The sequence below is a fragment of the Macrobrachium nipponense genome, chromosome 22 (genome assembly GCF_015104395.2).
Source record: "Macrobrachium nipponense isolate FS-2020 chromosome 22, ASM1510439v2, whole genome shotgun sequence".
Taxonomy (NCBI): domain Eukaryota; kingdom Metazoa; phylum Arthropoda; class Malacostraca; order Decapoda; family Palaemonidae; genus Macrobrachium; species Macrobrachium nipponense.
Genome location: NC_087213.1, coordinates 71,208,686 through 71,226,720, shown reverse-complemented (window position 1 = coordinate 71,226,720; position 18,035 = coordinate 71,208,686). Strand labels below are relative to the sequence as shown.

General features: G+C 36.0%; 1 protein-coding gene across 2 annotated transcripts in view; it reads right to left on the bottom strand.

Annotated features, from left to right (window-relative positions):
* LOC135198799 (KH domain-containing, RNA-binding, signal transduction-associated protein 2-like) overlaps positions 1-18,035 on the bottom strand; it is a 99,425-nt gene that overhangs the window by 2,202 nt on the left and 79,188 nt on the right. For both annotated transcript variants that reach the window (XM_064226758.1, XM_064226757.1), the window contains exons 6-7: positions 5,286-5,442; positions 4,032-4,093 (exon numbers count right to left, since the gene is read on the bottom strand). In XM_064226758.1, coding sequence (XP_064082828.1) covers positions 4,032-4,093; positions 5,286-5,442 — 219 coding nt within the window. The remainder of the gene's footprint in view (positions 1-4,031; positions 4,094-5,285; positions 5,443-18,035) is intronic.

Sequence of the window (18,035 nt, the reverse complement as noted above, 5' to 3'; positions counted from 1 at the left end):
TAAAAGAAGGACTAAAAATGATAAGTACTGTAATGTAATATGTAAGGTCTAACCATTTCCTATCACGAAACGAATTAAACAATATCCTTTCAAGAGTGGCTGTATGCATAATTCTAATTTGACACTAAAGTGAAAACTGAAGGTATAGATCACAAACAAATCACCACGCTACTGGCAAACTGAATTTAGTCGTGTTTAAATTGACTGAGGTTTCCCTACAGCACTGAGGTAAGACAGTAAATGGAATTGCAAATTCACCTGGGAAAAGGCCGGGAGTGAATGCCAACAGGTGTTCATGTTCACGATGTCATAACCCTATGCCAGGAACAGGTATAGGGAATGTCTGCGCTACGAAACGAGTTTTCAATTTAAACATTAAAGTTAGAGAAACTGATGATAATATAAGTTTTACAACACACTTCCAACGTTAAAAAGGTTTTGGGTGTAAATTCGATATTTCCAGGATGCGCTCATTTGAATCCAAGCGCCTACAAACCCCAAAATGCTCCAGCCATATGCTTTGCCTTAACAGTTAATGTTATTGCTTGGTCATTTTCTTAAAAGGCACATTAGTGTTGTAGGTTTCTTCCGGCTCCCTTTTAATAGGCAAGTATAATTCTATACGTGTTGAATATTTATCAACTAGATTAATAAATCTGTGCACTAGAATTTATTGTAATATATAGGCAGCATCATTCGGAAATATCTTGGTTGCGTATGCGTAAAACTAAGGGAATTAATATATAACCAACTGTATTTTAGGAGATTGAGGTATGTTTCAGTAACTGGACACATCGTTCTGTCCTTTCCTATTGCGACTTATGCAACTTACAGGGGTAAGTCATTAGTGGTCGATAAGGTTGAATTTTGCACTTAAGAGTTACGTTACCATCAGTTGCCAATAACCAAAGAAATTTTAACTTCACATAATCACTAGCCTAAATTGATTGGACTTGGGCCAGAGACAGCTATAGGACTTTATCTGGGGCCACCAATGCAATTGCTTTTGTGAGATTTGCATTGTCAGGAATATAAACAAAAGCGGACTTTTAAAATGAATAGGAGAAGACTCATAAATATCGATTTTCAATTGTTAATTTTTCTTCCGTCTGGAGCAAGTGGAACGTTGGATTTCTGTAATAATTAGAAGGATTCCGTCATATTTTTCCTTAAAGATTTTGTAAACTGAGGACTTCTTAAATTTTCCAAAGTTGAGAGAAATGGCTAATGTGGTGTCTTTTCCTTTTAGATCTACTGAAGCACCAGATGTAATTTTCTTTCGCGCATTTCATTTGTTTAATAGAGAAACAAATAAAACATTTTTGTCAAGAGTTCCAAGAAAAGAATGCAATTGAATTCTGAAGTTGATTAGAGAAGGTTAAAACCAAGAATCTTGTAACGCAGATTTTGTTCAAAACATAAGGGAAAGGAGACTTACTACTCATGCGTCCCTTGACCAGTTTATATAAAACGTGTAGAAACTAGACTGCCCGAATCAGGCTAAGGCACTGCCTGGTAATCTGTGTAAATGGGTAACAGATCCACCTTTACAAAAACAGACTGGTTAAATAATTTAGAAAATGCGTAGAATCACAAAAATGGCTCATACTGCGAGAGAATACTATCAAACCCTGGTCAAAATGTTTAATGACTTCCAAGCTGTATCTGTCAGAATGAATAGTCCGATGTATTCAGAATAACGTTGAAGCGGTACAGTCAGATATCTTGCCCTTGAGTGTGACGCCATATGAGTATCTAAAGAAAGTTGAAGGCTGCAACCTCAGCGGTAAGAACGGAAAACAATTTTTCAAATCTTACAAAGATAAATTATGCGTGAAAAGCCTCTGTAGATATAAAACAATATACCATATATGGACTGCAAAGTCCAAAACGCGCAAGTAGTTGGCCAGTTCATTATATTACATGCAAAACTGATGATCACATCCACCTGAGACATGACAGTTTCAATTTCATTGTCAGACATTTTTCAGCTAGGTTTTTAAAAAAAGGAGACTTTCAAGCATTCAAAACGATCATGGTTTGCCTGAAAGTGCGAGTGGTTCACTCCGTTGCTGTGTAAATGACCTTAAACAAACAGCTGATTTGGAAAACTTAATAGAACTGAATAAAGACAGATACTGAAGTCTCAAAGCTTTCATTTTCTTAGGACAAATTTTACTGTAAGAACTCTGCTGAAATATTTTGCGTAAATGGTAGCGCTTCATTTAAAAGTAGGCAGATCTACATTTATAGCATCCTGCAAGGTTAGGCCAGACCAAGAAAATTCTGCCATAGGAGATTAAAAGGGAAAGGAGGAAGATTCACCTATATTAAAATCCTCATATGAAAAGAGAGGAAAAGAGAGGAAGTGGACGTTGTTGTAAAAAAGGGAAATCTATAGGGGAGAGATGACATCACCCAGAAATGCCACAACATTCGTCGCACCATCAACTACAGCACCTGGACTACCAAATATGTTTGAAACAATTCTAGGATTTTAACAGAGGTAAGCAATAAAGCATCAAGAAACATGAATGATCAATATCATAAGACTTCCCGAAGTTAATGAAACAAGACTACAGAAGACAGGGCTGATGACTCAGTTGGTACTGCCTTGCAGAACCGACAAGAAGAGTAGGGGAGTCCAAGTTGTTCAGAAGGTGAACATTGTGTAGTTTTAAGAGCTTCTACCATAAAGTAAAAGAATTAACACGATGGATGGCTTGGTTTTAAATACCAGGCACTCGTCTTTGAAGAAGACTACATTTGGGAGTCTTAAAGATGAAGGATATACAGCATGTGTTCAGTACGAACTAAAAATGCGTTGTAGGCTTTCCTCGTCACCAAGGAGACTGTTAGGCGCAATGTATTTTTCTAATGACGAATTAGCGGGCAACAAGGAACCAAATTTTGTTCCGATGGATGGATGAAGCAAAGTATGCGGGTCAAAAGCCTTGCACTGGGGGCCACACGTTTGTCTCGCGAAACGGGAGCCAACTTTAATACCAATAGGGTGGATGTAAAGGGGGAATGCTAGATTTGAAGACATTTTTGGGAGATTGTTTTGGTTAGAGAAGTGGGGGAACCGTTATGATATTTTCGGCTACTGCATCTTTGCAAAAACGCAATGCCCTAAACTGAGAACATCAATAAACTATACAACGTACGAGAGATTCAGTTGCATTAACGATAATAATTACGTCGCAACAACAATAACGTGACAACGGAGTGAATTAACCAAGCCAGTGATCCTTCCAAATTCGTGATTATCCGTGGAAGAATTTAAATTTTATTTACGGTTACGACTGGGTCGTTGTAAGAGATTATTAACACATCACATAGAGAACCTTTTATCTAATTTGTCCCCGTCATCTGATGAACATGAAAAGGGCACAGTTAAGTACGGATTAAGTGCTTGTTTGCATCGAGAGCTCAAAACCAAGCTTTCAGTGCACGCCATGATCAGTCACCTAACTTGTCACATTAATCTGGGCATCCCTCGACAGCAAAAATAGTGTCACGCTTGTTGTGCCTGCTTCTTTAGCAGTTGCTCGCTTTAACGTCATTTTTTCTCGGAGGATCTCAAATTAAATGAAACGTATATACACATGAAATTAACTTTTGAGTGCAATATAGTGATTTCTGAAATATCTACCTTTCTCCATTTTCCCTTTCTAGTACGTCCCTCCTTTCATCACTTGGATGAATAGGAGACTAAACCTTGCTTGAAAGCAAGTCTCAGTGCCCAGTTACCTGACATTTGCTGCTCTTTAAGAAAACATGCACTACTCTTTAAGAAAACATTCTGTTTCCTCTGAAATGCGGCAAAAATCTTTCTCCTACGTTGCCTACCTTTTTTGTGTATGCATAAGAGCATTGAAAATGTGTCCCTCACCACATTTGTGAAGATTAATTTCCTCACCCTTCAGAACTGACGGTATGTACGATTTCATAACATTCCCTTCTATTTCTTTTCTCATGACGAAATTATTCCTTCTTTTTTCAAAGCTCCTACTCCTAAAATCACTCACCAGCTACGTCGTCGGCGCCCTCAGCAATTGGCAGCTCCGTCAAATGGTCATACATGCCGTACCTGCCATACATTTGTTATTCATTATTCTAGTCTCACTGTTTATGCACGTGTTTTTAATGAATAGCCTCATAGGGAGCTCATTAAAAGGGGTCTTGGCCACATATTTCTTTATTCTAAGGAATTTATCTTTTATACTATATAATAACAGCTCCCGATTCTTTAGAAACAACGCGGTCAACTAATTGTTTCGTTTAGTAATCAGACAGATAAACGATTAGTTATTTACTGATAACATTACGTTAAAAACACGACAAGGGCTAAAAGTAGAACATTGAAATTCTTAGTGATTAGGAACATTTAATTTGGTAAAAAGACATTTTATTAAAAAGTAAAGGTTTTATGAAAGTGTTTTCATTTGTCTTTAATTTGATGATTTCACAGTAGCAGATGGTAGCGAACTCGTATTATGTATAAAAATTCCGTATTCCTAAGCTCACATGCCACCTATTTTTTTCAATAAATCAAGAAAGTCTATTAATATAAACACGTACAGTTACTGAGAGTATAATGTCATGACCAGACTAAAGAAACGACATGAAAATGCATTAGGAATAAAATCTTGAAAATCTCGGAGTGTGTTTGAGGCACACGAAATAAAATGATAACAAACACATTCAAAAGATTACCTTACATGCACTGCTTAAAACTGGATCAAATTACAGACTGTAACCACTCGATTAATATGGGATATTAGTGTGAACGCAACTGCTAAAGTAAATCTGAATCCATGAGATTCTTTTCCCTTGAGAGCTCGTGATTTCTTTAAACTAACAGGATGGATAATTAAGTTAAGAACAATGTTAGAGTTCTTCAGTGAAATGTCTGCGTTCTTTGATAATGGAAATTTCTCATATGTCCCAATCATAAAACAACACATGGATTAAAACAGCATATAGTAATTTTAGCAATGATAAAGGTTCTACTATTCTAATTAGTTTTTGTATTATTACATTTTAATTAAGTGTATAGACCTTAAATTTTGACTGCACCCTTTAGGCAATCTTAAAAGATAGCAAGATTTCAAAAACTGTTACTAGTACGGCAGAATGAGAAAAACACTTGATCCTAAAAATAGCAACAGCATAAAAAGTTTCCTTCGTTTCTTTGCCTAAAATATAAAAGAAGAAAACGTGAGGATAGAAAGACAGAGAATAAAAACCTCGCAAGGACCAAAGTAAGAATCGCGACTCACCCAGGGAGGTCATGGTAGACATCCATGAGCTCTTGTTCCTTCTGTTGCATGGCGCGGGCCCTCGTCAGCAGAGAGAGGACTGATCTTCTACTGCTTCCACCGCCACCAGCGGCGGTTACAGCAGATCCGCCGCGGCCCTTTGCTAGCTCATTTTTACCTGGCGAAGGTAATGGAGGTAAAGGGGTAGGGTTGTGCTCTGGGTAGGGAGGGATCTCTGAAGAATTGATCTGCGACATAATCTGGTCTACATTGAACACATTATGATCAACCATGACATTAAGGGTGATGTTATTTCTTCCAGTTCTTAACAGGGTCTTTGGGAGAATTTTAAATGAAACTTGAATAAGACCTTAATGACAGAATTACAGCCCTCTAGGTTTGTGGTAAAGTGGTTTTATGTACAAACTTGCATAATATGTACATATACATATTATGTACATATACATACATATATATATATATATATATATATATATATATATATATATATATATATATGATATATATAATGTAATATATATATATCTATATATCATATATATATGTATATATATATATGTATATATATATATATATACATATATATATGTATATATATATATTATATGTATATAATTATATGTAGATAATATATATACATATATATATTATCATATAATATTATACTGGTATATTATATATATATATATATATATATTTATAGTAATTAATATATATGTGATAATATATATACATATATATGTATGTAATATGTTTAATATATATATATATTATATATATATATTATATAATATATATATATATAATATAATAAAATTACACGTGCATATGTGAAGCATGACAAACTTAACCACAGTTCATGTGCATTCGATTTCCATAATTCCAAAATATACTTTTAAATGATCTTACACGACTTGTTCATTAAGATGACGCAAAATTACAAACATCTAAAAAACCCTACTAATCTTAACAACGGTTCGTTATACATTGTAATTAGCTTTAGAACAGAAGCTTAAACGTCATCCTTTTAAGGTTACCAGGATTTTTTTTTAAGCTATCACTAGTAATGTTACGTTGGCTTCATTAACCGACATTAAGACTATTTCGTTAATATGTCAAACGTAAAGGCTAATCTATATATACTATATATTTAGTCTTATGCAAAAAAAAATTTTTTTTTTTTAGTAAAATTGTGATTACAAAAATACGAACACCGAAAATCCATCAATGTTATATAATCACTAACAACAAATGTACACATCCTAACACACAACCAAGAATATACAGCATTCGTTAGTTCCGGTACCTCTGGCTAAGTAATTTGAGCAAACGCTCCCATTGTTCAACTCTGATGAAATAAAATAGGCAGCATCCTTTAACTAGAACACTACAAAATTAGGATTTACTTTTCCATTTAGCTACTGTAAAAATTACTTTATGGACAATGACAGCAGTGATACTCAACCAAGGCGACAGGAAAGTTGCAGAATTTGGCGACACCAAGTTTGTTTTGTCTGTTTGTATGGTGTTTTTACGTTGCATGGAACCAGTGGATATTCAGCAACGGGACCAACGACTTTACGTGACTCCCGAACTTTATCACCAGAAATACAAATCTCTAACCCCCTCAAAGGAATGCCTGAGAATCGAACTCGTGGCCACTGAGGTGGCAGGCCAAGACCCTATCAACCGCGCCACTTGCTTTAGATGATGAAATTTGGGTTATTTGCCTTTTTTCTTAGAAAACCATTTTTACTCTGATTTCTTACAATTCGTTAGCTTTTCTTTAAAAACACCCCAACAACATTTAATAAAACGCAATGAGTACAAAATCTCAGGTTCGTTATTTTCTGCGTTACTGAACGCATAAAGTCCAATCTTGTGTTCAAGAAATTCTTGCGTTCTTTTAGTCTAAGTAAATCTGGTTTATTTTTGTTAAATGAACAACAGACTCAATCTGAAGATAATGTCTGTAAAAAAAGTACAGGACTGTTTCAGCACCATTTATGTGATAAATCAAATAGTAAAAGTACAGGGCAAATCTTTGCGTTCAATTAGCATAAGACATTATCAACTCTGCCAGGGCTTTGACTTTGACTTTCTTGTAGAATTTCTGCAAGTCCCTGCTAGGATCCTCGTCAAATGTATTGGGCTAGGCTTTCCTTCGCGAATCACTATGTTTTCAGGTTGTCATCTTTCGTTTTGGTCTTTGCATCACATAGAAATCTCTTATAAACAAAGTCTATATGACTTATTGAGGTATCTGATTCATTACTGTTTTTCTGCTTCTCTTATTCCCCTTTCCCCAACACCAGTGTTAATGATAGTAGCCCCGGCTTCCTAAGCTATCACTCACACACGAGCAGTTAAAGAAACGTAATGGCGCAGGGACTATTTTGTCCTTAGCACAAAGCATGAACTGTAAAAAGAGATGCATAAATCCATCCGTGGTCTCACTCACAGATGTACATACCTCACGATTTTGATCGGGAAAAAATGACACCCGAAACATGGCTTTGGACGAGAATGAAGAGAGGGAGAATGCTACAGATCAATTCTGGAACTGTATCACGGATCGATTAGGGTTCTTACAGCTATGTCATTGCCAGTTCAGAAAGGGATACAGGAAAAAAATATTAGCAAGCTACTTAACGAAAGCTGACAGAAATCGAGAAAACTGTAATCAAGTAATTTTTGATAAAGGTATGTTCGCATTTTTATTCAATTCTTTTGATTCAAATGAATTTTGTATAGTTCACAGTTTGTTTGTAACCATCCGAATTGAGGTTTCTGTAGAAAGACTAGTTCATGTATGAAAAAGAGAATGCAGGCTTTAATTTCTGAACATTTAAAAGTAAAATTTTTCATAATGCCTAATAAACACTGCCTGACGCAGTTTCGATGTTTTAATAATTGTCTTTTACTGATTTTTGTTGTTGTAAGTGTTTATGGAATGCATCGATCCAGTTCACTGTGTGGGTGTAGGTTTACCTGCGCAAGCGGGATCTATTTACGATTTGTGATAATGCTCTACGTGCGTTTTGGTAGCGGATTCAGACGTCCAAGTTCTAAAATATAATTCTAACTCTGTAAGCACTACTTGCCTATTTATATTTTACTCTTTTTCGATAATATGAGCGACTAAACACATTCAATTATTTATTACTAATATAAGCATTCTTAACACTGCCTACTTTTAGGTATTTTACTGTAATTACTACAGTATTCAATACTGTTGCATTTAGTTTTGTACGAACTGCTTATTTTTTTTTTTTTCAAATGGCACATAGAACTCTCGCTATTGAAAACTTATGTATATATGCTAACATTATCAATGATGCTTATCCGGCTAGAGTACATGCCAAGCTGTCATTTCGAATACGTTATATTGGCGTGAATAAATACTTATAATTTTAATTTATATCATCACCAGAAATAAATTCTTCTGATTCCGCGTTGGCAGAGCAGGGAACCGAACTCTGACTACTAAATCGGCAGGCGAGTAAGGAATCCACTGGTCCAACGAGGAACATTTCTCATGCTAGTTGCTAGGTTGAAATTCGTGACATAATTGGTTTCTCTAGTGTATTATCGTGTACGGTTGAAAGTTGGATTTCTTTTAAAAAGGCGAACAGTCTACCAATACTAATTTAAGTAGATCAAGTATAGAATTATTGTGCATATAAAGCTACATACATAGGTATTGCACTTTCTCAAAATATTGAGTTGATAAACACAAACGTACGAGTTTGTGTACTTGAGAGCGTGTGTTACTTTTCGATTTATGACATTCTAGAATCTATTGAATGAAAACTAATGGAAGATATACTCATTATTTTCACTAAAGGACTATGTTGTCACTTAGATAAAGCTAAATATGAAATCTGTCGCTGCAAATGCATACGACACTCGAGGTTGTCAATGTATTCTAGCACTTGACACTAAAACTAAATACTGATAATAATACACACCACAGACTGACATTTCAATGACCAAAGTTCCTGCTATTGCTGTTATTATTCCTAGATATCCAATTTCTTACTTCTTTCGCCCATTCGTCCAACTCCTCGTTTCTCAAATGGTGACAAACGATTGCATTACAAACAGCGATCCTTCAGCGGGAGAGGGAAGAAAGGAACGCAGGTGTTAGTATTCCCGGCGTGTTTTGTAATGGTGACCATAAACCTTGTTTTCACATAACGACTGAAAATACGACCTCAAAGGTCACACGGACAAGGGCAGTTATCCCTAGAATGATCACATCCACTCTAGGATAAAGTAACATTAATAATGTAGCCTCTAGATGGAGTTAATTTTCAGGTGCCATGATACATGAATGTAATCATCACATGTTTAACCAGAAATGGGAATGATAATCCATTGTATATTACTATGATAAATATTTATCGCTAAGAATATGCTCAAGCAGCGACTAAAAAGGGGCCAAAATTGATTTCAACAGATATAATACCTCAATCCTCGTGCCAATAGTGTATCCTATACATTACGTGAATATCAATAACTACCTCTAAACTTTTTTTTTTGTAGTAGGTATGTATGTCTGTGTGTCAGAGAGAACACAAGGCATCTTCACAATACCTCAGGCAAGACTTCTCTTTAGAACTTCTTCATTAGTCTAATGTAATCGTTTCTATTCCCTGCCTACAGTGCTTAACGCTAATACACCAGGGCCTCGATTTGGCGTAGAGTGGTCTCTCATTGCTAAAATGCATCCATACATTGCGTTCTAGGTCTTCCTTAGAATTTACGTTACTTTGTTTTGGAAGAACATATTAATCTTTGGTAATGCATTATTATTATAAATAAATTATCACTGATGGTCTGGTAAAGAATGTCAAATGTTTTCAAAATTGTATGAAAATTATGCTTGATAGTAACAAATTTTCTTCAGACACTTGTTATAGGGGATCAATTTTTCATATAACAAGTCTAACAAGACTCCCATAAAACAGAATGACTATATATAAAAACACGAGTAGAGATGTGGAAGTGGAAAATCATGATGATAGTGTAGCTTAAAATAACCAAAATATAAACTAGTACACCTACTGAATATAAAGATGGCATTGCAGGCCCTTTTTTTTTTTAATGTAGCATCAACATTCAGAACCTACAAGAGTTTTTTTTTTTATCGTTTGGCCATATAAAGTACAAACGATCTCACGTATTGGGCAGTGCCACACAATGAAACTTCAGCAGAACGAAGATAGTGCCGCTCTGTAAAACGGATAACTCTCACTAACCTAGGAACCTCACGTACTTGAATAGTAGTGGAATTTCTCTGTTCAAATATAGAGGGCCAAACAGGAAACCACCAATGAGCAAATTTCTCAGGAATGTAACGTCCTCAGACGTTGCCAAGATCCACAATGACATAAATATTCTAACAACTGTAATTAAAAACGCTTAAAATTAAGGTGTGCACGGTTAAGAATAATTTCGAAAAATACTTGACTTTATCGTGGCACCTAAGGATATATTTATCACGGCTGGTGTTCATTTCAGAGTCACAGCGACCTTATCACTTTTTATTTCTTCACAGCGAGAACAAGATTCTAGCCAGACGCCTTTTTTTTCCTGTAATAAGAATACTGGGTGCAAATAAACACTCCCATGATTTCAGCAATGTCCGGAACACCTACTGGCTAGACCTTGTACATCACCAAGAATTAAGTTCTGCAATCATCGGTGGACACACAATTTTCACATTGTCAGAGTATGAAGGACTGATCAATCCAGCTAAGTTTATGACTTGGACTGTATTCCGATTGCAAAGCGTGATATGTAAAATAAGGCCAAGGACAGGCCAAGAATGATGCATATAATCAGTAATTTTGGCAAGACCTTTTCGATAGGGTTGAAATATATCAAAAGTTAGGTATTCTGGGTCGCTAAATGGACAGAAAATCTAAAATTAAAACAGTTTTCCATGATAAGCCAGATAAGCCCCACATGAATCTCAAGGAACTGCTCAGATAAATGCATAGTACATCTAGGAAGCACACCTGGTTTCCAAGAAATATATAGACTTGGCCAGGTTTCTGAAGTGATCCTTCCAAGATATCCTCATATTTACTAGTACGTTCAAGTTCTTACAGATGACTAAGGAATAAATGACAGATATGTAAGTTGTTTCGGGGTCAAGAAATCGCGTAAAAAATCTTTCCCCATATGACATCCTTATGTAGACTCGTCAGTATGGGGTTCTGATAAATTTGTAATATATTTAAATCACACTTATCAAAAACTAATTTTCACAAAATTTCATGATAAGTCGCTGTCACTATTCCTCTGGCATGAAGTACGAATCCCAACTCTACTGCAAAAAGGCGCAACATGCTTGCTTGCCAGATGATGCAGAGCGACATAAAGTAGGCCGATCATAGCTAGCATGAACCATGAAAGAAAACAGTGTCGTAAGGCCTTGGACATTTGAAGCATCTAAAATAAGTAATTAATCAACTCTATAATGAATCACTATCTTTCCAACCAGTTTACCAAACCCTCATTAATAAAAGTAAAAGAAAGGAGTGACTTCGCGTATCCTTAAACGCGGGGACTCATTCAAAATTACAGTAGGACACAAGCTATGGCATACGACAGCCGGTCTGTTGGTAAATCAGGTGCCGCTATGTTCTGAGGACACTGGGTATTTGGGTACTTGCTGGCATAAGGCAGACGAATACGGTATTCTATCTGCATCGGTTACCACACAAAGTGTCAAAAAGGCAAGACGTTTATTGTCACTATATTTTTGGGGCAGTTTTCCTGAATCAAAAAATTTTCCTGTGACGTTTACTTTCCATTACTTATTGACAGTATTCTTTCTCTGACCATGATCTCAGGGAGTCCCAAGTATAAACCAATGAAAAAGTATTGAATGGATGAGGGGCATCGATTCAATACAAGAAACTTGGTAATAAATGCGGTAATCCCAAAGTCACATCGCTCAAATGGAATGTCCATTTTATTAGGAATGAAGAAAGTCGTGTCATCTCTTTCCTTTTCGAATGGTCAGCTCTAAGCAAGTGAATGAGTACCCAAAATATTCACGCTTGACACTAACGACGTGGTTACGTTGAAAACACGAAAACAGCCCGGAGGACGAATGACAAAGGAGAACGCGTCCCTGTGTTCATAAATAGAAAGCGTGTGTTTTACGAGGTCGATAATGGGAAACATTTCTTGGTTTGTTTATCACATGATTCCTAACGGTTGAGCTTTCAACTCTGACATATGAAACACCACTGCCAGGTTTAGTTTATGTTTTTCTCATGGCGACATTATTTGCCCGATAACCTGTAATGCTCCGTTATAAATAGCAACGCTCTATATAAACTTGTGTAACTATGACACGCGGGTGACAAAAGCAAAGGGTATTAAATTTCAGGAACCGGATTTCAATTTCACCTGGAATGTCACTGGGAATGGGAATGATAAATGGAACCCTCGTCAAGAACTCTTCACAAAAGTATTCAAGCAGCCGAGGGAGAAATGAAAAAACCTTCTGCTAACAACCGCTATTCACACTGGCATAAAATCAACGACTCGCAGAAGAGGAAATGCCAAAATGTCTCATCAATGTCACACGGCCTCATTCTGAACGAGTTTCAACTTTCGACATCCCTTTTGAGTGAACAACTGGTCACAAAACCCAAAAAACTGAAATGATAGTGGGATTATCAACTTAAGTTTTATTGTTATTAAGATCTGTTATTTCTTTTAATGCTGTGACACGAATATTGGGGAAGGAAACGTCAAGTATAGTAAAAAGAACGACTAAGGTACGCGTCGTTGTCAATGGAAACGCTGAGACTGACAAAATCTTTGATGCTTGGTCAGTAATATTTCCGGCTGGAATAAAACAACAAAACAGTCATCTCCACTGAACACGTAAAACATGTATTAATGAATTTTTGTGCATGCAAAAAAATTGTATACACACATGCATGTACCCGTTCAGATAAAAAAAAATATATTTAAACATCAAACGTAACGGAACACTGATGGTGATACTGACCCATATAAAGTTCATCACATTGAAAATATTTCAGATATAAAATATAAACGAGAAAGATGGATACCAAATAACTATATAACAATAATACCACCCTTAGCTTGGATTTGTCAATCAAATTTTCCAATCAAACAAAATGGGAAAAAACATAAAATCAGCCAGCACATTATGTAAACCAGCGAAGGAACACTCACTTACATATTATGTATGAATTAGAATTAATAAAATAAAAAATAAAAACCTGTATAACACTAAAATGTTTGACCGACATATTTTCGCGCACAATCCTAATGTTAATACAAAGTAAAATATAATATAAGGGGCTCTCATCAAAACAAAATCATCGTGTTTATCATTACTATTATTATTTGTTTTTGAGTGAAATCTCAATCGTTGATGCAAGTGAAACTCACTGCAGGTTTCATTTCTAAAGGTTTTCAGAAGTTGTGAATTTATGAACTTCATATGTCAGGATTCTATTGAGACTCGAACTGACAACTACAAATAAAAAATAGTTCGCAACCAAAACCTCGAGGTAAAGTTCTTTGAAGAAATATATCAAAATATTCCATTTGCTAAGACACAGAAGAAAACCTCTCAAAAGCCTCTGATGCGTGAATACTAATCACAATACGGGAAAAAAAAAAGAGGTAGGAGAACGAAAGACCCAAGTACAGTATACTGCTACTTTTAGTAGTTGTTTCAAATGATCTGTCGTTTTGAGTTATTTTTTTTTTTTTTTTTTTTTATCCAACGTTAGGATTAATGAATGGGGTAGAAACTTCCTTGCAAACAAGACGTTTGATCAAGACCTGAGAAAAGATGCCACGAATTGTTGTATAAATTACATTCTCTTTTCTGTCTAGTGTTCTTCAGCTCTGAAATGCGTGTGCGCATACTTTCCTCGCCAATATTTCTACCAAATACTGATTTTTAAATCGTTGATTGTGTGTGTGTGCCACGAGTCACTCATTAAGATAAATTTTTTTTCTTTTTATTTTTTGCAGTTTACCGATTCGATGATCCGAACAGTTTTGAAAACTGCGGGGAAAAATTGTGCAAGGCTGTTAGACTCATTTCGCCCATCATATGCATGTAAATGCAACGTTAAAAAGCAATTTGCACTAAGAATGCAATCAACCAATTCCGATCAAAGAAGACCGCTGACAATAGAATTAATCACGCTGGCTCTGGAATTGACACTTAGGACGGACAGCAATTTACGCAACTGAATGGTCTGTACAATGTCATTTGATATACAGTAATTGTGTGCCATGATGAGCAACGGTTCTAATCAGAGTAAAGCGAACGAGAGTAACAAGCTGGTCTTGTAAAAGGAAGTTAATAGGAATCGACGAGACCATTCACGTACTGGAGGAGGCGATTAACCCGAGTAATCTGAGCTGAAGAAAGTAAATGACACCGAGTGACTGCATTTGCCTCAGTTGAGAAAAGTTAATGTGACTATCCCGGTAATCATAATTATCTTAGCAAAGGAAAGGGATTTTGTGGACAGACTTTGATAAAAACGAACGGAATTATTGGGGGAGATGTTACGCAAAATGGATGTGATTCACGAGGTGATTTTACCTGGATAAAATAGATGAAATTACAAGCAATTTTAGCAATGGAAAATGGATGGGATTCAAAGGGTAACGTCAACCAAAGAAAGTCGATTTTAACAGGCGTCATCTAACTCGGGAAATGACATGGTTCAATAAGTTTTGTGAACAAAGGAATTTGACCGCTGTTGAAGGTCGACATTTAATATATACACAAGTATATATTCCTGGTGATGTGGCATATCAAGTTCTGTGTCAAGCTAATATTTGTGAATTATTCAACACTCCTCAACATTGTCAATAATACAACTGAGATACTTAATTTCTCTTAAAAATCAAACAACGACACAGACATGTACGAAATGAATGCCTCTTCTCATTTCATCAGTAAACTAAATAAGGCGCCATCTGAAACTTTCGGTTATTTCATCCCAAACAGCTAACATTAATGGACAAAAGATCTCTACAAGCATACCATGATAAAGGACAGTCTTTCGCATACGGAGGCACATTTTTTTCTTCTGATCACATCAAAACTCCCGACACCTCTTACCAAATACACATATCACCCAAGGGAGTTATAAAAAATCTATATTTTTTTCCGCAATTTTTCTCAAATGGCAGGAACACTTTTGCGCATTCTGTACATATATGGATCTTTGATTAGAAAAGAAATTTTTTTTCAGCTGTTGGGAATTATTAATTATATCTACCTAACAGTTCAAGTGACCACTATCTGATAGTTTTGTGATATTCTTAGTCCAGAGTCCCGTAACTTTCCTTATGTGGCGTTTACATGGTAGATATCTATATCGTTTTAGTGTCTAGTCTTTGAAAGTGAAACTGTTAGCTTTGAAAGTACGATAGCGCAGTAAGCAGATGACGCAAACAATGCGAGGTAAAGCAGCTGCTAGCTCTATCAAAGATCTCGAGTGTTTGAGAGTGAACTTTAGCAATACAAAACTTTATTTGTTAACGGATCTCATACACGATTCTCACTCCGTGATTCACATTGCGCTGATCGCTCTATGATTGATGCTGATTATTTGATAATAATTGACGTTACCTTTCACTTCAAGCCTTTTGTCTATTGGCACTTGAAACAATCTAAATTTACTAGGGAGCAAGATGACAATGAAAATGCCAAATGTTTACAGATCGTTAGTCGTATGACTGTTCTTCTCCTGTCCCGAGGTCGACAGGACTTTCATCTTCTGGTGGTTCTCTATTTCCCAACAAAAGCAATTACGTACAATTCAGGCTAACTTTGGAATATTTCGTGTTCGGCCTTTATACATAATTTTATTTCTATATGGAACAGTTGTTTCTGCATTTACTGCCTGTATAATTAATGCAAGCTGCTCAATTTCGTAATCGTCAGCATTCACATTTTGTTGAGAGACCAACGAGGTCGCAAAAATCTTACCGGAGGTCTTTAATTCTTTTTTTTCCTTTCTTTCATTTTTGATAAGAGACGCAGTACAGACGTCCAGTGTATAACTCTGGAATGTTCTCACTGAAGTGTTATGGACAATACACGGTCCACTGTAATACTGCCTGAAGGTTTCAACGTTCGTTTTCTGTATTTCTATGCTTAATATCTCAGCTGTTCATTTATATGTATTAGCACAATTGATTTATTTATATTCTTTTACACTAATCGGTATTTTACCATATTTTTCTTGAATATATTTAGCTCTTATTTCACACACGGTCATAGTTCTTGGTCCTAACTCTGTACTCGCTTTTTCATCTGCCATTTCTGCGTACTTGATATTTCTTTTATACTTCACAATAAATTGACCTGTATTTAAAACGTTTTCCCTACTTTACTCTGTATTTCAAATATAAACCTTCTATTTTTTAGAAGCTTGCCTAATTAGTTAACGGCCTTTTAAGGCCTTCTATTTTAGCATCTCCAATAACAAAAATAACAACAGAGGATTTTCATAATATTTATCTTGCGTAAAATAAAATGGATCACCAGGAGAATGTCACACGAGGAAAATTGAGCCCAAACTGATCCAAGATTAGGAAGACAACGCCATTGCTGATTATGCTATGTATAAAGAAGGTGAACGCAACGATGAGGATTCGCTCGTATAAGGTAATATCCGGAAATAGACACACAACAACGTGCCTCCAGTTAGGTAACAGAAGTCATAAAAGAAGTTGGATCATCATCATTTGAAGTGTTCCCTGGGCAGACCGAACACCTGATTGTTTATCCAAACAATAAGTGATCCAGGTACGCACACATTCATGGATGTTATTGTAGTCCTTTCATTCCTACATCACATTCACTCCATTCACTCGGCACTTTACTGATTTTCTACTCGTCTCTCCTAAATACTGATTTTCTACTCGTCTCTCCTAAAACTTCCGAATTTAAAACCCTATTCTTCACCCTACCATCTCACAGCATCTTCATGTGGCCACAACATCCAACTTTTCACTTACGGTTACCTTTACATCGTCATTATCTTCTCTATCTACATAAGGCACTCAAATAATTCTTCTAAGTTTCCATTTCTTCCTTTCATAAACATTCAATTTTCAAACTTCACTTTAATAAATGAGAACTGGGCTCCAAAACCTTTCCAAACGCCCACCATTTGCTCCCATCTTCTAAAATTTTCAAAACCTTCTGCAATGCGCTTTTTGCCTTCCCTTTTTTTGCCCATTCTGTGACCGACCTCTTCCCTCATCTTGCATCACCCAAAACATTTACAATTACTCCCACATACGCGAAGGAATCAAGTAGAGTAATTCTGTCCTTACACCACTCACATTAAAATGGTCTGCTCTTACTTGCAGGCTTCCATTTGCTCTCATAACTTAACACTGGCCTCCATTTACCTTCAACTTTCTTTTGTAGCATCACCTTTGCTAGTTTCTGCAGATTAATCTTGCTATCACCCACTCCACACTATTAACGCCACGTTCTTATCCAATAACCTTACACCTGCATTTACTACCCTTTTCTCAATTTCGATTATCTTTCCATTTAGAATATTTGAAATCAGTCATAAACTTGCCTTGTCTGACAGGCATTTTTAAAAGAAACAAGTTGCTAACCCCTCTACACATTCTTCACCGTCACCACAAACGCTTCCAACTCTCACTTAGTTAGTTTGCACACCAAACCTT